This window comes from Jaculus jaculus, chromosome 2 (genome assembly GCF_020740685.1).
Source record: "Jaculus jaculus isolate mJacJac1 chromosome 2, mJacJac1.mat.Y.cur, whole genome shotgun sequence".
NCBI lineage: Eukaryota > Metazoa > Chordata > Mammalia > Rodentia > Dipodidae > Jaculus > Jaculus jaculus.
In genome coordinates, this window is record NC_059103.1 from 141,436,077 (window position 1) to 141,458,947 (window position 22,871).

Consider the following 22,871-nt stretch of genomic DNA (forward strand, 5'->3'; position numbering starts at 1 on the left):
AATCACATCCTTCACCATCACCTCTCTTCAGAGATTTTCCCTATGACTCTCTTCACTTTTAGGGTGGACACCTCATTACTCAACCTGCTTGGTATGGCGGCTGCACATGAGAGTCCATGTCACGAGGTTGATGAATGGGTCAGACAACTGCGTGTTAGTTATCACGTGCTTGTGCATAAGAATGTTGCTTCTAAGATTAAATTCTCAGGAGACAGCAAGTTGTACAGTTTTATAGCTCTCTGTCAGTGATTAATCTGGCAAATCACAGAAATATATGTTGTGAGCCTTCTTTTTTTGATGAAACTGCCTCATATTGCTATCCCTTGGGTATTTTAAGTGGTTAGATCTATGTTCGACAGTCCAAAATAATTTATACTCAATTCTGTTCTATCATAGATAAATTTGAGTGAGGATCCTGTTCATGTAGTTGGGGGCCGGGGGGATAAAGAACTTTTCCACTCACCAGTTCTTACAGTGATCAAAGAAACAGCTGTAGCCTTCCAGTTTAGTCCCTGAAGGACTGATAAAGCCATCACTGCATTATTCGTATGACTCCCTGTTGTTGGAGTGCTTCTAATGCACACAATATTCGGCTACTTCAGAACCCGGGAGGAGAGAGATGATGCTGATACTCAAGGAGCATACAGTCCTTCACAAATCAAGTTTATTAATTTAAACACAAAATGAATGAAGAAAAAAAATCTGTACACCATTGTGGACACGACACACCTTTTTACAGTAAGGCCAAGATAAATGTTGTCTTTTCAGTCTGCAGAGTACAAAACCATAAAATGAAAAGGTTAAAAAATTGTCAACTTCTGTTTGCATCCAGCAAACATGGAAACTAACTCAATTGTTCATTTAAACAATTTGGAGACCTCACAAATGACTAATTCTAGCAGCAGCATGACATTTCATTATTCTGGGTCAAACCCAATGGCCTTTCCCCAAAATGTAATATTAAACAAAATTAATCCCAAGAGTAATTTCATGGCAACAAAGTTCTAGATGAGAAAGACTCTGCCCATACAAATTGGTCATTTTGGTGATACTTTCTTAAGGGATGACAAAAGTGACACTCTTCATTTCTCTGGTTTATGTTTGTCATATGATATAATATTAGGTTTTGGTGGTGATGACTAGACCCCTTCCACTGTTGGTCACAGGCTTCTCTGGGCAGCATGAGAGAGAGAGAGAGAGAGAGAGAGAGAGAGAGAGAGAGAGAGAGAGAGAAAGAGAGGGCGTGAGTATAATGTGAAATCTCCTGATTTCCAGCTCTGTGTAATGTCTTTCATTATCTAAACAAGAAAATGCAGACACAGTAATGATTCTGAGCACATGAAAACTCTGCTAGTCTCCAATTAATTTTATTAATAAAATATATCTGTCATCTATATTCTTTCTGTAGGGTGAAGCATTCGAATAATTATTTTTTCCAAGTAGTTACATATGATACATTAATGTTGAAAGGAGACAGTGAGGTGACTAATAAGACTCATCCTTTTGGATTTCAGAAACTGCTATGGTTTTATCCAGGCCCTCCTAACCAGTATCAATCTTATTTTATTTTATTTTTTTAGACCTACTGGGGAAAATAATAAGACCTGGAAAACAAAATCCTTATTGACACTTGACATCCATGCTTTTGGTCTTGACAACATTATCAAAATGAATCCATTTATCTACAATATTTATATCCAAGACTTAGATAAGGCACCGCACAAGTCTGCACACGCTGCCTCAAGCTTTACTATCAAGGCATTTCTACCTTTCAAGATCATTTCCCTATATGTAAAAGAATCATCCATTATTACAAATTTACACCAAAAAATTTTCTGTACATGATTGTCGCAGTGATGTACATATTATATGCTTAAATTAGACATACTTTAAACTACTTTGCAATGTGCTACAATCCAAAGTATTTGCTCTCTCATGAGACAAAGGCCTTTAATCAATTATTTCTTACATCAATGTCCCTTCCATCATTTGATGCCAAAAAGTCTGTCTCAGTGAATTATATGGTATATGAATTATACCTCAGCAAATCTGTTTTTAAAAAGTCTATTCATAAATAAGTAGAGATGTACAGATTACCCTGGGTATGAGACACCAAAAAGTAAAATGTCTTTCTGAGAAAATTCCTCCACTTGTGTTCAGGAAATACATTTTGGTCTTTGTGGTGCAATCAAGTTTGCTGTGTTGGAGTAGCTGTTTATGTCACATTGAAATTGATAAGAAATGAAATGTTTGCAGGTCCTTTCTTCACAGGTTTGAACCATGTAGTTAATGTGACATGAACACATTACACTGTGTTACAACATACTCATGGCTTATTTTCATTGGATTCACAGTACTCGAGTCAGCAGCTGTTCTGAAGAAAGAGACATGATTCCTCCAAGGACAGAGGTCAGAACCCACGGCAGCCGCGCATCTGCATGTTGAAATCACTGTGCTCTGGAGTCCAACACTGACACGAGACTCAGACCTACTGGATTTGTCTCTGGACACAAGGCAGTTATATGGTTTCAAAGGGCCATGTGACTATTACAGGTACTCCAGTTCCAAGGCGTGATGCAGGGCCATGAGGTCCGAGTGGCTGGACACCCGCCAGAAGGGCATAGCATGCTGCAGAACAGGCAGAAACATAGTGAGGACAGAGAACATAGGCAGCTGAAGCCCTCCTCGCTCCTTCTGAGATCCAGTACAATGCTCACCCCCCTGTTTTAGGATGGTGAAGACTGCCAGCTATCATCTAAACATCACATCTGTTTAAAGCACAGATTGAAATTCAATCTTCCCCCAAAGAACACTGGTCTGCATTTCAAAAGTGCAATATAAAGTCTATTTCTCTTAAGAAAGTGATGGCTATCTTTTAACTAGATTTTTACTGTGACTCGAATGCCAACTCCAAACTTTAAATAAAATGCAGTCACTACAATGGGATTGCTGAAAACAGCTGTCTTTCAAAATAGGCAACCAGTGGATCCCTAATGCTGAAAGTTTAAAGAACTTATATTTTAATGAGTCTACAAGTTTTCCTTGGTTGGTTGTATTTTACATTTTTTCCAAAGTAGTCTCATGTATATATGAAGCAATTGTTCTTTTTTCATAATTTCATCAGATCTTCACAGTGACCCCCAAATTACTTTTCCATGTGGGAAAAACTGAAATGAAGATCTAAGGTGTGTGTGTGTGTGTGTGTGTGTGTGTTTGTAGTTGTTTGAACTATCAAGGTGCAAATCAAGTTAAGATGGGAATGTCTATAAAACATCTGAATAAACCAGAGTCACAAAGAAAAAAACAGAGAAAACAGGTTACCTCAATCCAATAAGGGTGTGAAACCTACTGTTGAAAAGGAGCAGCAGACTATTTCTCTCAAACAAAAGACAACCTTTTAGAGGACAAAACTCAACTTTGTATGTAGAGTAACAGATTTTATATACATACAATGTGGAGGTAGAAGTATAATTTATAGTTTTAGTTCTGAGGAACTTGGGGAAATATCATGGAAAGGAAACAAAATGGCATAAAGGCTAGATCATTTTAATATAATAGAAGCTATTATGTTGATATGCTATATAATGAAATGTAAACTATTAAATATTCTTATTAGCGATATCTTTGCCTCATATTATCTGCTAAAGTCATTTGCTACATCCCAATCTCAAATGTAGGTCTTTCTGGATTCAGCATTATGAGGAGTATATATCTTTCTTATCCTTCAATGCCAGAACAGCCCAGAAATGAGTACTTAAAACCTCCCTGTAGATTTACAGAATGACAACCCACTTGGCACCTTCTGACTGCAAGCTATACCACTGACTATTCATTCATTCAGGCACGATTCTCTCTTCAGTTTGCAGACTCATGATCTAGGACTAGAGGATCAGAGATACATTTGGCCCTGGTTTATCCTGTGAGTCTCTGAAGCATAGAAATGCATCTGTATTCTAAAATAAATAAGAATAGGGCTACTGTCTTTGACTAGGGGACCTGGTTAATTGCATAAAAATGGAAGTGTTAGTTGAGCTGGGCATGAAAAGATGACCATTCAGATGTCTATTGGAACCGAAGATATTGCAGAGGCTCATGTTAATATAGTGACTGCATGTGAGAGAAGGACATATTGGTGACATGACTGGCTGTAAGAGTCAAATGGCACAGGGCCTGACAAATGCTGCCAAATGCTTAATTGGTAATAATGATAGTTGGGATATATTGGGTATTATGTTAGGCTCTGTACAGTGCCTCCAAGATAGATATCATTATTCTACTGATGAAAACTCTGAGACCTGGTGAAGGAAGAGAAAGGTTTAAACAATAGGTAATCAGGACTGAAGCTAAGGTTCCTACAAGGTCTGGGCTGAATCTGAAGCCCAGATACCACAAAGTCTTCTACCTCGTCTTTGTGACCTTCTTATTGAGCTGCGTAAACCATTAAGCCCATTGTACAGGTCAGTGCATACATGATCCTATCCCCACTCTGCTGGGAAAGAGACACTGAAAAGTTTGAATGACTATGATTTGTAGGCCAAGGATGGGAAAATGATCACCCACAATACAGAAATCTTTCCTCCTGTTCCTTCTTTTTAAAACAAAGTTGTGCATGTTATAAAATATTTGTCAGTAAATGTAAATCATTCCTTTTCCTACCACTCAAATGACTACTATAAACATTTCTGTATATTTTTATATACCAAGCTGAAATTACGCATAGATAACATTACACCCCATTCAGCATGTTCATTTTACTACTTAATCTTGAGCTCATTCTAGAAATGTCCTTTTACAAAAAAGCCATTCATGTTTTCAAAGTTAAGCATTTACTTGTAGTATTCTTTCCTATTTAACAGCCTATTTGGTCTCAGTATTTATACCCATCTTACTTCTAACTAACTTGTACTTTCATATAATCCTTAGCACATTTGCTAGTGGCCTTCTCCAAAGCTGCCTCTCATTTCTTGTCAAAAATTCTTCTACCTTCAAAAGTGCATAAGAAAATGCTCCTGTGAGTATTCTTTGCATAACAGGCACAAATTCACTAGAATGCTGATTATCGGAAGGGAAATGCTTCTCACAGGTACGTTCTCTTCACGCACAGCCACTAGACAAGTTGGAAAGCTACTGGCACGCACCGAAGCACAGAGCGAAGAATAAAGTGAGCAGAGGGACAATGCAAAGGCAACTAGGAAAATTCCAGCTACTTCATTGGCACCTGACCAAGGTGCAAATTAGGCATTTAGTTTCACTGGATGCAAAAGATTGGTCCAAAGGCTAGTTTTTATTTTATTTTATTTATCTTTTACAAAGCATGTTTAAACTGCTCACTGTTTAAACCAAACAGCAATATCTAGAAAGGTGAGATTTTCCACATGGAACCCTGAGTTGGCTTTTTTTTTATTGGTACTGAGATACCAAGAGCTGCAATCTTCCTCTGTAGAGTATTGATCAGTGCATGCCAAGCAGGAGCTTGAGATGAGTTTAACTGATGAACTGTAGACCTATGCCGTATGACAGAGGGCTCATTGCAGTACACTCACACTGAAGCTACTACTTGGAGCAAACATGCCAAAGGTTTCCCCTGGAGCTAGCAGCTCGTGGACACAGTTGCACCGAGGGCATGGGCTCCAGCCTGAGCACCCGCTCCTCACGTGAAGGAGGGTGGTGGCTGTGACAGTGAATAGTTTCACTCTCACAAGACACAGTGGGCTCTCTAAGCAGTGTACACTGGCTGCTATCAAATGCATTAAGAGAAAAAGGAGTTTAACAGAGGTCAGTGACTCAAACTGTTGTCAATAGATCATTAAAAGTAACATTACTCATTTCCCTAACTAAGCACCTATTGATACAAAGAATTTATGCATTTAGAACAACTTCCTAGGAAACCTGGGGTCAAAGGAAATTTTTTAAAACTCATTACTGGTTAGCCACTAGAACAAATATTACATATATAAAATCAGGGAGGAAGGGTGGCAAAAGAGGAAAAAAGAATCACATGCCAGCAAGAATAACCCTGAGCTATCCTCTCGACTCTTATATTAGCTATGTGACCATGCAGTAACACTCTCTCTCTGTAGCCCAGTTTTTCTGTAAAAATGATTACTTAGTGGGATGATCCAAGGTTGCTTCTGAGCCTCTCATTTTATGCTTACACTAAGTCCATTACCTGTAGAACACTGTGGGGAAGCTAGAATGTAATACGTAGCACACACAAGACTGTGCCCCTGTGGCCCAGAGCAAATGAACTGACAAGTGAGTCATCTTATCTTGTGAGGCGATGTGGGAGCAAGAATCAAAAGTTTTGAGTGCAGAGAGGAGCGCTCAAAGGCAAGCTGGGCTTAGGTGGAATATTTAGAATAAATAAGACTGGAGGGGTAGGAGGGCAGACACCCGGCTTCCAGTTAGGAGATGTAAGTGACAGGAGGGATGTAATTAGTCTGGAATGTCATCAGGCTGGAGTGGTATGTCCATTATAGAGACTAAGGAAGGGAGCTCGTTAGCAACAAAGCCCTAACAAAGGAGTTTAGATTTTTATCTTATAAATGGAAGGGGATGGAGGCTGGCACTTCTTGAATGCCTGAAGATACCAGAAGGAAGGTATTTTAAACAATTTGGGGCAGCAGCCCAGGAAGGGAGGATTTGGAGGTGTGACTGGCTAATCACAGACAAACAGTGGAAATGAGTAAATTAGACACACTGAAAGGAGAGAAGATCTGAGTGGGCACAGTGGTTGGGGACAGCTGAATTCACTTGATATATATATATATATATTCAGATATTGAGATGGGTATAAGAACCTAATGGAAATATTCCACCAGGTAACTGGAGTCCCACAACCCTAAAGCAGCATATGGCTTGGGGTCTTCTATTTGTGTGTGTGGAAGGGAGGTGCATATACACACGTGTGTGCACACACATATGTACCACATGTACATGTATGAAGACCAGAGAAAGACGTGGACTTGGGGGAGGCAGTTCCTCCTCTATCACTCTTCCTCCTTGTTTCCTTGAGATAATCACTCACTGAACCTGGAACTTGCTCTTTTTCAGTTAGATTGACTGACAAGCAAGCCCCAGAAGTTTTCCTGTCTCCTGTCCCTCACTAAGTGCTGGGGTTACACACATGCATGGCCAAGACCAGTCTTTCACATGCATATTGGGGAATTGAGTTCAGGTCCTCACTTGTGAGCATCAAGGTCTATACTCACCAAACCACTTCCGCAGGACCAGCTTGGGATGTTTAGAACCCAAATAGGTCCTAATCAGAACATAATGACACGCCCTTCCTGCTGCTCTTGTCTATAGGAAGAACTCTTCAAATTCCCTTCTCCTGTTTTCCCCATATGATATTCTACATTTATCCTTTCTGGTTACACACAGCACCCATCATATAAAACACCTTGAGCGCATGGGTATAAATTGAATTTTGCTTGATTAAAATGCATTAATAAAATTTTTCCAAAATCTAAATGTACATACACTAATCAAGTATGGCACTTCTAGGAATTTATCCCAGAAGTTCATCACAAAACTGGTTGTAATGGTAGCTAATGGAACCCTGCTAAGTATTCAGCCCTAGGGCACTGTTTGAATAGCAGCATATCCACATAATCGCATACTGACACAGTCACTTAAAAGGATTAGCGATTCGGAGCTCTATGCCCTGGAATAGCTCTGCCAGCATAGATTGTTAAGTGAAAAACAAAAACAGGTACAGAAAAAAAAAATCAATTGTTATCTGTGCTTTAAAAATGTAAAACTTGTTTGTGCCTTGATATGTACATGGAAGTACAAACACTTCCCAAGCTGTAAATGAAGGGACCTCAAACGATAGATTATAGAATAATGCCTTTATTACTTATGCATCTCTATTTCGTCTTTAGACAAGGGTGAGCTCTTTAAGGATGAAGCTGAAATCCAATTCAAGACCTGGCATACACTAAGTATGAGTGAATGACTGAATTTACAATAATAAAATTCTCTATACTCAGTGTTTACAATCTCTATGTCCCATTTACGGAGAACTAAAAGCCAAATAATTACATTGCGTTTCACTTGTCTTCCTTTTTTCCCCTACAAAAGTGGGGGGAAATGTATTTTTCTTCTGAATAAGTTTAAAGTCAGGCATTGCCAAAGAGGTTCTCTGCTTTATTTTAAATTTCAACAAGTTTGGAAAACATTTGTTTACTTGTTAAATTTTTAAAATATTTATCTATTTGCAAGCAGAGAGAAAGAGAAGAAAGACGGGGGAGGGGGAAGAATGGATTGGTGTGTGAGGGCCTCTAGCCACTGCAAACAAACTCCAGATTTATGCATCCCTGTGTACTTCTGGTTTTAAGTGAGTACTGGGGAATCAAATCCAGGTTGTTAGGCTTCATAGGCAAGTACCTTAACTGCTGAGCCATTGCTCCAGCCCCTAGTTTTTACATTTAAAAAAGTATATTTTTATTTATTTATTTGAGACAGAGAGAGATGGGGAGGGAGGGAGGCAGGGAGAGAGGGATGGATGGAGGGAGGGAGGGAGGGAGAGAGAGAGAGAGAGAGAGAGAGAGAATGGACGTACCAGGGTCTCCAGACACTGCAAAGGAACTCCAGATGCATGCGCCACCTTGTGCATCTGACTTACGTAGGCCCTGGGGAATCAAACCTGGGTCCTTTGGCTTTGCAGGCAAGCTCCTTAACTGCTAAGCCATCCCTTCAGCCCCAGTTTTTATTTTTTTATGTTGTGTGTGTGTGTGTGTTCATGTGCTGATGTACATAGTCCATGTGTACTAAGTAGATGCCAGAAAGAACATCAGTGTCCCTCTTTATTGCTCTCCCTCATTTTCCTGACAGTCTTTCACTGTACCTGGAGCTGCCGTTTTGATAAGAATGCCTGATTTTCAAGCCCCACTGCTTCTCCTGTCTTCGCCACACTGAGGACATGTGTCACAACATTTGTTGTTGTTGTTATTGTTGATTATTTTTAACCTGGGTACTTGGAATGAAGCTCAGGTAGTCATGCTTGCATGACTGACACTCAGCCACCGAGCACTATCTCCTGCTCACAAATATGCATGTTTAAAATGAACACTTTAAAATAACTATGTATGTATTAGAGACAGAAAAAGAGAGAGCAAGCATGCCAGGGCCTCTAGCCACTGCAAGCAAACTCCAGATGTATGTGCCACCATGTGCATCTAGCTTAGATAGGTACTGAGGAATTAAACCTGAGTCCTTAGGCTTTGCAGATAAGTGCCTTTATCACCAAGAAATTTCTCCAGTCCCTAAAATGAATATTTTAAAGGAGTTTTTTGTCATTATGCAGAATAATAGGTGTTCACCATTTTCCTTAATTCACAAGAATTTTTTTTTAAATTTTTGTTCATTTTTATTTATTTGAGAGGGACTTAGAGAGAGAAAGAGGCAGAGAGAAAGAGTGAGAGAGAGAGAGAGAGGATGGGCATGCCAGGGCTTCCAGCCACTGCAAACGAATACCAGATGCGTGCACCCCTTTATGCATTCGGCTAACATGGGTCCTGGGGAATTGAGCCTTGAACCGGGATCCTTGGGCTTCACCAGCAAGCGCTTAACTGCGAAGCCATCTCTCCAGCCCAAGAAATTTGTTTCAATAGTTCTTTAAAAATTCAGGTTGATATGCAGAGACATTTATCTTACCCATAAATGTGGGCTAACTCCACAATGCATGACCCATATACCTCAACAAGGAGGGGCCAATGGGGAGGGGGCAGGTCACGGATGAGCCTAATAATGGTACCAAACTGCCTGTATTTGCTGAATACAAAACTAATTAATTAAAAAAATTCAGGTTATTCTAGAAATGAAAACTAGATATTAATTAACATTTTTATAAAGTCATACATGTGCTTAATAATTTCATTCAAGCCATATTTTATTAAGAAGCAAAGAATTCATGTTGAAACAAGCCTGACTAATTTTTCAAAAATATTTTCAAAAGTAATTTTTTTGATACAAATTATAGACTTAGATGACATTACTTATGAAAGCCCTCAGATCACACTGCAATGAGAATCAGAATGACAGAATAAACTTCAGGTGACCTTTTATGACATGGACAACTGGAGAATTACTTACTGGTTTTCATTCCTGGCTTTAAAAAGTACCTCTCTGTGGTTAAAGGACATTATTGCAGAAGATGAAAGCCATCTCTGCAGAGAAGGGAGTGGCGTGCTCTAGTGCAGTTTTGAAGAACACAGGAAACTGAGAGGCAAGGTGAGTGGTTACAATTGTTTTTCAAGAAATGAGAAAGGTTTTAATTTTGAATTTAGTGCTCCAATGTGTAGAATGTCACTGGCTTACTATTAGTTTTGGTGAGTCATTTAAATTTCTCAGTAACTGAAGTATCATAATGAATGATGCTTTTGAGAATTAGTTATGTTTTAAAGTTTCTAATCATGCATGTAAAAGTAGGGGAAAAAAGACGCATACATATTTATTCCTCTCCCCGCAAATCATCAAAATTATACACTATATATGTTTAAACAACATGTACAGTTTTAAGACCATCTCATAAGCAGAGGCACCAACTGGGTTCAAATTCTAGTTTGTCCAAATGATCATTTTGTACCTTGGAAGTTGTACTTTGTTTTGTTGAGGCATTTGCTCCTATGTAACCTAGGCTGGCTTTGAGCTCACCATCCTCCCGCGTGAGTCCCCAGTGCTGGAACTAGAGCTGTGCTTCCGTACTCTCGGCTGCAACGTGAGTGTAAGGACTCCTTTATAAAAGTAATTGGATGAGATAATGAATAGAGATGCCTGAAGAAGGACTGAGTATGAATTTTGTGCCCAGTAGCACTTCTTAGACCCTACAATTATTATTATTAATCTCCCTCTAGCACAGCTAGCCATTTCCACATTTTCTGTAGCTTGGGCTTATATATACACACAAATATCTAGTGAATTTCTAGTCTTCATCAATATTAGTTAATTTTAAAATGTTAGATAAAAAAACAAAAATAACATTTCCAAAAATTAACAGTGGAGATAATTTTAACTGTCCCTCCAAGATAACTAATATGCTCCTATTACAACTTTCTTCTAATATCATACAAAAAATGCCTTTGTTTTCCATGTTGGCTCACCAAAGCCAAACTTCTAGGAAACATATTTCTCAGAACACATTAAGAAAAGGCTCACCCAGAGGTGAGTCTTTGCATTCTAAATGATCGCCTTTTGCCTCCCAGATGCTAGAAAGCCACACTGAGTTAAAGTGTGGTGAACAGTAGAAGAGGAAGGTCCAGCCTTGAGGGCAGATTCCAACCTGGCTGGAAATGCAGCTCTTCAGCCCCATGTGGCAAATCTATTCCAGGCCTCTTTGGCCAGGAGGAGGTTCTGAGTAGGAATGGCCTGGGAATTCCAGAGGCTTTCCAAGGAAGAAAATTAGAGTCTAGATTTCCAACGAGCATTGTCTTTCAGTCCCCAGGATTGGTTTGGGAATTCTAATTTTGTCAGGACTGATGGATATACCCACGACAATCACAGCTGGCCAATGATGAGATGGGAAGGTCAGAACTTGTGTTTCCATGGGAGATGCTGCTCACATTAAGCACTGGTGACCTGGAGTGTGTGGGTTCCCATCAGCACCAAGGCAGGTGATCCCGGGCACAATCTATATCTAGTGTGTCATTGGCAGAATAGGGCTTCCTTCCTGTGCACTTATTGGATTTTCAGGCACAGAAGGTGAATTCAGCCATCTTCAGAGACTATTAAAAGGCTGATACATGTCCCATATAATGCTTAGTGCTGAATCTGTGATCTGGAACTTTATATGCCCTGCCTAGTAGATGCTGGAATATTCCAGAAGACCTGAGTTCTTGAATCTTTCATGGTAGTACAGAAAGCCTCTTATGAATGAGTATAGGGAAGGGATAGGAATTTATTCAATTAATCTCACAAAATATTTAATAAGCTTAAACATTTATGGAGTGCAATTGTACTAAGATTTAGGAAGTTATAAATGACAGAGCCTTAGAGTCTCATATGATCTACATAGCTGAAGCTCTGACTTAGTTGACAAAACAGGAACTTCCACAAGTTTTCACAATAATGGGTTATGTTTTAGGAGCATTACATGTCTGAATACCCTAGCCTAGGTGGAAAAGTAAGTTTATTAGGTGCTATTACTATCTCCATTTTGAGACAGGGAAAAATAAATAGAAAAATTAAAAGAAAGTTTATCCAAAGTTCACAGCATGGGAAAACAGCAAAGATACAAATAAAATATACATTGGATCAGAGTTTAATCTGTTTACCATCACAGCTACTCTAGTCCAAGCATAAGTGAGTGCCACTACAATTGAGTGACTAAAAACAGAAGATATATAAAACAAACTGTAAGAAATGAGTTAGATAATAACATTGCAAAGAAATCCATGTTGGTTGAAGAAAAGTGTCAATGGTTTAAATATGTCTCTCAGGGCTGGAGAGATGGCTTAGCGGTTAAGCACTTGCCTATGAAGCCTAAGGACGTCGGTTCGAGGCTCGATCCCCCAGTACCCATTTAAGACAGATGCACAAGGTGGTGCATGCATCTGGATTTCCTTTGCAGTGGCTGGAGACCCTGGTATGCCCATTCTCTCTCTCTCTATCTGCCTCTTTCTCTATCACTCTCAAATAAATAAATAAATAATAAACTAACTAAATAAATATCTCTCCCAAAGTTCATGTGCTGGAACTGAATCCCTCAGTTTGTATGTTGATGTTATTGGAAGGTAAGGATGTTAGGAAGCAATTAGGATTAGATAAGGTCATATCATAATGTGAGTAAAAAGAAAAACATGATGGCAAGAGCAATTTTCTAAGAGGATGAAGAAACACCTGAGGAAGCATACTTGCTTTGTGCTCGCATGTGATACTGTCTTCAAGCATGTGGCAAGACTGTCCTCCTTGGACGCTGACACCACGCTCCTAGAATCCTAGTCTCCACAGTGATGGGCCAAATAAGCCTGTATTCTTTCTGACCAATCTAGTCACAAGGATTTGTTCCAGTAATAGAAAATGGACTAACCAGAAGGCTAGCAGATGAAAGTGACTACAGTGTTGGGCAGAAGAGGAGAAAAGGAGAATAAAAGTTGTGACCAGATTGTGGAGACTGAGTGCCAAGCTAGGGAATGGAGCCTTTCCCTTTAAAGAGTACCGTGAGATGACGAGGGAGGCAGCTTTTGCTAAGGGGAGTGGTAGGAATATGCCTGGAGAAGATCAGAAGACTGAAATGCAGTGCGCAGGGCCAATTGGAGTCAGTAGGCTTTAACAGGCAGGTCCATTCTCCCCTTTCTAAGTACCTTGAGTAAGGCAGGGGCTGGCTTTATGATAAAAAGAAGATGTGAGTCCTCCAGGACTGTCAACTTATGTGCAAGCAGTGTTCTAAAGTAATGCTTGAAAAGGTGTTGGGCTATACCCAGGTTCAGTTAATAAGGTGTGACCTACCTGGCAGTGTTTGGCCAGGGTACAGAGATGGTCATCTGGAACCAGGACAGCACTTGCGTCACCTGTGCTCTTCCCATCGGCCACACCACTAAGCCCTCCTTTCTGCCTCCAAGTCTACATTCCCTGAGGACCAGACACCCATCACCCTAGAGCTCACACACAGCACTATTCAGAAAGCTTCTGCGTGTCAATGGACTTATACTCAGCCCCTTTCCAGGTGCTTGCAGCGCTGTGCACTTCAGAGACTGCAGCTGGATATGGAGCAGGCTCTCGCAATCCGGTCAGGAAAAGTATGGGGAGCTAAGGAAAAGAAGGGGACCTCAGGGCCACTTACCTTTTTCGCTCCTTGTTCTTCTTCCACGCCATCTCCTATAACCACATACACCACTTTCCTTCCAAACCTTTGAATTATCCTCTCAAAGCAGCTTTCCTTTCCTAATGGACAAAGGTAAATTATGGGAAATGTAATGTGCAGGTAACCAAGTTTGATGTGCCAGAAGTTTCTGTGTCAAATGGCCTGCTCTTGCCTCTAATTCAACTCTATTCTCCCTGGGCAACTAAGAGAGCACTTTCATGCCACTTGGGTAGGATGAGGACAGGAGCAATGCAATGCAATTGTAAATCCATGACCAGTGTGGTACCCTTTTCTTGGAGATTCATGGTTTAAATACTTTTTTCTCAGGAACTCGTGTTATGACAATTGAAGGGAAAAGTATTGCTTTGTGGTTACAAATTTTTCTCTCCCCTACAATCTGTGATTAAACAAAGCTATGTGATTCTGGAAACCTACTTTAACTTTATTTAAAATTTCTTTTATACTTTTAAATGTTCTACTAAATACCAAGCTCTGGGGCTATAGAGAGATGGCTCAATTATTCAGATGCTTGTCTACAAAGCCTAATGACCCCAGGTTTGATTCCCCAGTACCCACATAAAACCATATGCACAAAGTGGCACATGCTTCTGGAGTTTGTTTGCAGTGGCTGGATGCCTTGGCAGGCCCATTCTCATTCTCTCTCTTCTTGTAAATAAATAAATAAATATCAAACACTGCAAATAATATTCTTGTCTGAAAAATACTGAGAATGTAAAACCAGTAACTGGACTTGGTTTTTGGTACAGAAGAAACAAGCATCAGAATAGGTTTATCTCTTCATTTGCAGGTTGAAGGAAAGAGACGCCGAACCTAATGTATTTAATTAAAGTCTTATAAATGTTTTCCTGAAATAAATGTTGGGTACTCTGGGTCCCACAGCACAGTGATGACCACTTCACCCAGTCATCCCGTGTACAACCAATCACTTTCCTAGAGGCAAGGCAGGACGACAGGAACAGAGCACTTTTATCTATCTGTCGTCTTTCCCATGTCAGGACTTCCTTTGGGCTCCTCTGTCGGCTCACTGTCAGCACATCCCTGTGGCTAATGCAGCCATTGTTTCTGGGCACAGAAGAAACTGGTGTTCCAAGTCTTAGGCTGCCAATAGGGTCATTTTAATGGACAATGGGACAGTTTATAGTTTTTCAAATGTGAATGGCTGAGTTCAGCCTGCACCTCTTTCAAATAAGGATCAGATATACACATGAACAAATTGCTTGTTTGCTTAAACAAATGTCTGCTTTATATTTGTATTTTGCACTAAAATCTCTCGTTTGCATCTGACAGAATGAAATAGAGCCAACCTTATTCAAAGGATGCAATTTCAATGCCTCTTTAGTTGTCCACTAAACTGTGAAATATTAAATCACTTTTAAAAACAAATACAAACTGTAGTTTTCACTGCAAAAAACATAACCACTTAGATGTCATGAAACTATTTTTGCCTCCTAATGGGCAAATACAAGTTTTTACAAAAGTTTTTTTTTCTTTTTATTCTTATGGGGGAAGGAAGATAAAATTCATTTTATTTCCTTTGTTCTTTTATGCCTTATGGTATTAAGAACCAGGGTCTTGCACACCAAAGCAAGTGTTTGACCACTGAGCTACATCAGTGGCTCCTTAGAGGTGAACTTGTGGTAGGTAAATAGGTAAGTTGTGATGGTCCAATAACCTATGGGCTTCATTATAAATGTTAGATCCTGTAAAATGGTTTTATAAAAAAAAAAGGATTAAGAAGATGATGTTGACTTTCAGTAGTTAATTAGAAGTCAGGGTATTTGCTCTGAGGGATCTGTTTTGTCTGGAAGAGCTTCACAGTTCTGCTGAAAGGTTTGCCAGTCAACTCCTGTGACCTTGGCAGTTTGACTGCAGAAAAGCTTCCTGGGTTCCCTGTCCTGACTCCACCTCATTCTCATCTGAGGGTACAATCAGCAATAATCACAGGACTGTCTACCAGTGTTTTTCCTATTAAAATAGCTCATAAAACAGTGAACTCCACCAGTGGTTTTGAGGTAATTTATGCCATCACATTTTTAACTCTAATAAGACTACAGGCTAACACAGCCAACAAAATGCCCACTTAGGAGATACTTAGTACTTACTAAATTGCTTTTATAATTTTCTATTACTTCAGCGCATATGACATGTAATTAAAGGTTGGTGCATTTCCTTTGGGAGTCTAAGCACTGCCCTTTTCTACTATATGCTTCTTTGACATTTGTCCCAACTTTCATGTGTTGACAAAGCTGACCACAACCCTGTTTGTAAAACGACATAACTCCTCTTAATCTAAATGAAAATAGATGATTATGTGATTTAATGCAAACTAGTACTTGTGTGAAACATGTGAGTATATAAAATTCCTGTTCATAATGGCTACTGGATTGATTTGGCATATTGCTTTCTTTTAGTGAGTATCTTCAGCACTCTGTTCTTTTTTTATTTTTTCTTTGTTTTATTCAAGGTAGGGTCTCACTCAAGCCTAGGCTGACCTAGAATTCACTATGTCGTCTCAGGGTAGCCTTGAACTCTTGGCAACTCTAGTACCTCTGCCTTCTGAGTGCTGGGATTAAAGTCATGTGCCACCATGTCCCAGCCAGCACTCTGTTCTTAACCTTTAGGGGGAAGTTTGAATCATTCTCAGGCTTCAGACAGGCATATATCCTAGCTGAAAGGTTTACTGAAAAATCACAAAAGCTTTTCCCACTCATCTCTGAAGTGACTAGATCTCATAATTCCCATCAATTAATCATACCAATACGACTCAATATGTCAGCCTTCTTCAAAATATATAAGAACGTACCCATTTCATTCAAACTCATTTGAGTACAACTATGTATTAGACATTGTATCAACTGTGATGAACAAGAGACAAAGAGTTCTCAAGAACATTAAATTCAAGCAATTTTCTACTGATGATTTAGCAAATACTTTGAAGATGTACAAGTTTAAACATATAGGAAGATGGAAATTAGACTATAGGGAGTCCATCTTTACTCTTCTGTCTTTCGATGGAGTTGAGCAGCCATTAACGACTTTTATCCCATCTACAAGGATGCCCATCCCATCACATGGACTTACTACAAGTACCATTCCTCACTTATGACTAGACCCAGCCTACTTTGCAGCTGTAGCCTCCCCTGAGCACTGCACACTAGCCAATCAGGGTCTTTCACAAGCCCTTCTGTGCCCTTGATCTCCTTAGCACATCTGCCTGGTAAACTCCTCCGTGTGGACCCAACTTGCATGCCGTTTTGCCTCTTAGCTTTCACTGACTTGCACCAGTTCCTCTTGTCTGGGAGAAAAGCTTCCTTGGCTGTGTGCATATTCAGGCACTTAGTAGGCCTTTCTTGGTGTAGAAAGGAATTTGGATCAGAGAGAACTGAGGCTTGGTCCTTAGCTGTTTACCTGAACAACTTCACTGAGATCTCTGCTTTCTTCATTTGCAAAATGTAAAGATTTAACTTTACTATGCAAAATACCTGGTATAGTTCTCCACATCTAGTAGATACCTGTTAAATGTTCTTTTACATATTACCTTTTCAAACTGGATAGAAGGTATTTAGCTGGCTGCTTCCCCCACGGAAGCGCCAGGACTCCCTTTTATTCCTACTTTTATTCTTTCTTAGTTTATATTAGCGAAATTCATATTATTAGACTGTCCTCCTCAACTTTGCATCCTTCTTACAAGTAGCTTATTTTCTTTAGGTCCTTAGAATAAAAAAGGAAGTCAATTGTTTATATGTATCCATCTAAAACCAACAAAAAAAAAAAGGCATTTCCAGTAACAATAAACTGTTTTGAATTGCTCATTTCTTCTTTATATGGTTTTGTATTACTTTTTGCTTCATCTTAAAAAATATTTTTATGTCCCCTAAAAGAATAAAAATAATAGCCTAGAAATTGTTAAATTATTTATACCTAAAATGCTCCATATCTTAATGTTACTCAGTGAAGTCAAACTTGACATCAGTTATGTGTCTCATTTCACTTGATGTCTAAAGCCACTTTTGAAATTAAAATTATACTTCCATTTTTTTTCCCCAAGACATCTAGCATTCTGAAAAAAGTTTCATTTACTACCTTTCCTTTTCTATAGCCTAAAGAGAAATGGGTAGCTAGTAGGGAATAAAATGAGGAGGAACTCACCTATTTTAGTTGCACTGTAAATATTTTCTATTGGAAATACAATTCCTAATCCGTACAGCAGGACTTTTGCCAGTGCAGGGATAAGCTGAGTAGTTGTTACTAAAATATTAACACAGTTTGTCCTACGAGAAAAGAGAGAGAGAGAAAAAAAAACCCAGACTGTTGAAAAATAAGTCTCCAAGAGGACCCAGCCCGCACCCCAGCGCCGGGCCGCGAGTGCCTCACCGGGAGTGGATGAGCGAGAGGGCCTTCAGGGCCAGCGTCAGCCAGGAGTCGGTCAGCGCCTCGATCTCAGCTCGCAGCTGGAGCCAGGCTTCCCTCTTCGCTGGACCAAGCAGACCTAAGGGACGGAAAGTGTGTGTGACCCACTTCCTCCCTCACAGAGCTCTTTGACTACATGGATCAGCATTTCATCATGACCCATACCACCCTCAAGCTGCAATCTTTTTCATATCTATTACTGTTCCGTTGCAAACATGTACTCAGTTCACATCTTACTTGCACTTCCCTGCATCCCTTCTTCTGGTGGTAGGCATCACCCAACCTTCTCAGGAGCCCTCCCTCATGCCTCTCACCATGTTGTCTGGACAGAATTGACCCATCCAGCTGTAGGGAGGGTGTATAGCCTTAGCTTGGTCAGGGAAAGTCAGTCATGGAACTTCCTCTGCCGCTAATGAAGAGGTTTCTCCTCCCCCTATGCAGGTAATAACTGGCGAGACACTTATGTTTACTGGGCCATGTCCAAGGAAGGCCTAACTTCATTGGCTTGTACCTACAGGAAAGCATGGGTCTTCGGTCTTCCTGATCGTATATTTAGAGCTTCTGGAAAGGCCCATCTAGAAACCTGCTTCCTCTCTGTACTTTGCATTGTTCAGTGGGTATTATTCCTTCTTGTGCTCAAGCCACTTTGACTACTGGCAACCCTAGTTGGAAAAGAGGCATGCTGACCCAAGCACCGAGCGGGTGGGAGTGCCAGTCACCCTGGGCGATGGTCAAGGCTTGCTAAGCCTGCTTTGTTGGAAGAACAACTGAATGTCGGAGTGGTCAAGAAATCTGCCTAGGTCAGGGTGCTAAGTAATCAGGACAGCTGCCTCTAGTCTAATATTTCTGTCACTAAATCGCAGCAGAATTTTACCAGTGAGATGCAACTGCTCCCAAAAAGCAGTGATATCCAAAAGTGTGACCAAAAGCAAGTGTGGTTCCTTCAGACTTTTAACCAGCCTGTCTTCCACCACCCCGCTGAGGTATCAGTGACAGTCACTTGCCTCCCACGTTGTTTTTGTAGGTGTTGTAGATCTCTTTTACTCGTCTGTAACGGAAGGCCAACTTTCTCATCCAGTCCACACCACCCCGCACACCAGTTGCCAGGCATAAATTAGCGCTGGTGGCTGCAGCAGGAAAGCCATCTGTTCCAAAGTTATATGTGCTATTTAGATGCAAGAAAAGCCCAGAGTTAACCGAACAGAAAATTGATCTTCATTAGCCGAGCAATTAAATTGTAACAGGGAGACATCAGTTCACATTTCAGTGGACTCACCTCAGGTCCTGGCCATTGTCATCTGAAGAAACATCATCTATGTGAACTTGGTCACATTCCTAAAATGAAATTACAACAAGGCATACTGATTTTAAGAAGCATCTTAAAAAAAAAAAAAGTCATATCATTCAAAAAAAAAAAAAAAAACCCAATTGGTGTGTTTTTCAACTATGTCAATCAGTAGGTGGCAGTCTTGTTAAATTGACGTTTTTGCCTACTTTGGGCCCTCTTCTCTAAGAAATGTCATCAAGGACTACTGTGATTCAGCTTCAGAAAACACATTTTTGTGTTTAGAAAGGAAAGTGATTGAAAACAATTAGCATATGTGTTCCATAACCCTCAGGTACCTTAAGACATCGTAGTGCTCAGAGCTGATTCAGAGAGCGACCGAGCATAACTGAAACCAGACATTTTGGTAAATGCAACATGCTAGAAAAATTAAACCTGATGCTAACTGCCAATGAAATGATGACCTCTGATTGCTGTTGAGCCACACACCAACACAGCCCCAGGCCAGTGTGCTGGGAGCCCAGACAAAAAATCTGTTACTGGTTTGCCACTTATTTGAAAGACGTGAGTTTTATTCTGTGTGTGTGTATGCACACATGCAAGCAAGTGCATGTATGGATGTGTGTACACATGTTTGGGATAAAAAAAAGTATAGAAGACTTCACAACTTAAGTAAAAACAATCAAGTCATATGGTATTTTTATACACTTTTTTCTGTTACTTTTTACCATTTTACCAGTGTTACATTCCATGTTAAATATGAGGCTCAAGAGCTTATTATAGCACAATGTTATTTTGAACAGACCTGAGTTTTAAACTCCAAACAGAGTGTAAACTTTTCAGAACAGCCGGCTGCAGTCGTGGGCCGGGTACTACAGGAGCCGGGGTGTGTTTATGCACCTGTCAGCACAGAAGCGCTATTCCTCGGCCCCCAGGGTGGGGTGGGAAGAAGAGGCCCTCAGGAAATGTGTGTGAGAGGGATGAGTGGAGACACACTGATTTGGAAATAGACAAAGTGTCCGGTCCAGAAACAAGCAATCTACCCACTTGGCATGTCAGTCACATCTTGCTTTTGCATTCAAACTTCAAATACCCCAGAAGTCCTGATGATACTTTTTCATTAAAGTTTTAGTTAAAAAAGTATCATTACAAGAAATTCCTAAACATATGCAAAGGTTCTCTGACAAAGGCTCTGGTGTGCTCTGGATAGGGTGGATCACAGAAAATCTAGCCCCTCTCTCCAGCACAGCCTGCAGCTCTGTCTCAAAGGGAACATGGGTACAGCACCACAGTTTATACAAGGAGTATTTTTACGTTGTGGGTTCCTTCTCAAGGAACCCTCCCCTCTCCATGGATCTGTAAGGAAGGCAGCAGGCGACAGCAGTGGAAAGAAACTCAAACCAGCTGTGCCTTTACAGAATTAAAATCGTGACCTGCTCCAACCTTTGCGCCAAAGCATCTATTTTGCAGGCAGCCTTCTCCCAGCAAGCAGCAAGGTCCAAGGAGGAAAAGACTTTGACCTTGTAACCCTCTTCTGCTCTCCTGAGGTCTATGACCTCAGATAAGAGAAAAGGAAAAGTAGGGCTAGAAGCCCTCACATGCTGACTGTGAATTTAACATTTGTAAAGGAGGTCATTCTTGGAAAACTCAATAGGGAACTCACTTCTCGGCATTAATCCTTCAATGGGATTTAAGAAGACATAACTGTTTGTGTTTTCAAAGGTGCACACTTATTCGAGTTTGAAGTAGTTACTAAATCAAGAGAAGAAATTTCTGAGCTTTACTGAGAAATGCAATGTGTATGTTGTTAAAATCTCTGGGTACATGCGCGCGCGCGTGCGTGCGTGCGTGCGTGCGTGCGTGCGTGTGTGTGTGTGTATGTGTGTGCAAGCGCACGCATAGTGATGGGGAAAAAGCCACTGTGCCTGGAAGGAGACATTTTCATTCTTAAGGAAGTCAGGAATTAGAAGAGAAATAGATCTATTAAGAAATTTAATTCAAGGAATGAGAAAGATGGTCTAAAGTTCCACGGTTAAGGGTGGAAGAGGTTGTTTGAAAAAGCAGAATGTAAAGATGTTTTCCTTAAACTAATTTAGCTTCAAACCTCTGCCACAGCAAATTCAGCTGCCACCTAACTGTGCTAGGACTGCACTCTTGCCCCTGTTCAACCACACCCTGCCTGCTTCCTCCTGCTAGTTCTATTTAACACACGCGGTACCAGGCTAGACCCACACTGAAGACTAGTTCAATATCCCGGAAGCTCTAATCAAGTGTCAGTATCCTCAGGCTTTTACCTGCAGGCCAAAGTCACTCTATAGCTACTTAATTAAAGCACAGTCCCCTGGGAAGGTGACAATGAAACCCTTGTTCTTTATCAGGAAAATTCTGCAGAATGATTTTAATGAAAAGAGATTTAAAAAAAAAAATCAAGAAGACTTCTAAAATAGCCTAGTGAGAAACTTCAAGAATGAAAATATTCATGCGAAAATGTTTGTGGAACTGTTGCTCATTTTACTTAATAAAAGAAAAATATACTACTGCACTAAATTCACATATACAGAATACACACTGAGTCAATTACCTACAAATGTTTGTATGAACTTACAATTAATGGTAGATAAATGCTGATTTTTTTAATCCAAAACTTGTCATAGAATACTATCACATTCTCTATTGCTTGTTAAATATTTAATTGCTGGAACTGGAGGTGAGTACTCTACTAGCATGCATGAAGCCCTGTAACACAACATACATACATACATACATACATACATACATGTGTGCATAAATACATACCATGCATACATGAAAAATAAAATGTAAAAAATAACACTTAATATTTATTACAAGGATGGTGACCATTAAGCTACTATGATATTTTGCAGCTGAAATGCAAAGTGTGTTAACTTGGTCTGGCCTAAGCATGTGTGTTCCCTAACTAGAGCCCTTACCTTCATATTTCCTGAGGCACAGTATTCCCCTGACAACAAATATTGTTTGCTCCCATCTTTCAGAAGTCATCTTACATTCAGAAGCCCTTTAACCTTCCGTTTGTCTTCTTAAGAACCTAATGTTAGGTTTTACTTTTGCCATCTGGGCTTGGTCAGTTTTCAGTCCCTAAAATTGTCTTAAACCTAGATAACTAACTTTAAGAGCCCTTGGCTTGCAGCTGAAGGAGCCTTGGGCTCCCAGAAAGAACAGCAGTAGCAAAGTTCAAAGCCATGGAAGAAATCAACAGACACGAGAGAATGAACGGGAAGCTTAATCCATTTCTAGGTGCCAAAATAGGTCCTTAGAAACCCTAATTGGGTGCTTACTACAGAGCATAAGGTAGACAGAATTCCAAGGGGA

General features: G+C 40.1%; 1 protein-coding gene across 17 annotated transcripts in view; it reads right to left on the reverse strand.

Moving 5' to 3' along the window:
- Positions 1-710: 710 nt before the first annotated feature.
- The window catches only part of Eya1 (EYA transcriptional coactivator and phosphatase 1), a 331,367-nt gene continuing 309,206 nt past the window's right edge, over positions 711-22,871 (reverse strand). For all 17 annotated transcript variants that reach the window (XM_045143934.1, XM_045143933.1, XM_045143931.1 and 14 more), the window contains 6 exons: positions 19,512-19,570; positions 19,240-19,400; positions 18,200-18,314; positions 17,975-18,096; positions 13,784-13,884; positions 711-2,628 (listed from right to left, as the gene is read on the reverse strand). In XM_045143934.1, coding sequence (XP_044999869.1) covers positions 2,548-2,628; positions 13,784-13,884; positions 17,975-18,096; positions 18,200-18,314; positions 19,240-19,400; positions 19,512-19,570 — 639 coding nt within the window. In that variant the 3' untranslated portion in view covers positions 711-2,547. The remainder of the gene's footprint in view (positions 2,629-13,783; positions 13,885-17,974; positions 18,097-18,199; positions 18,315-19,239; positions 19,401-19,511; positions 19,571-22,871) is intronic.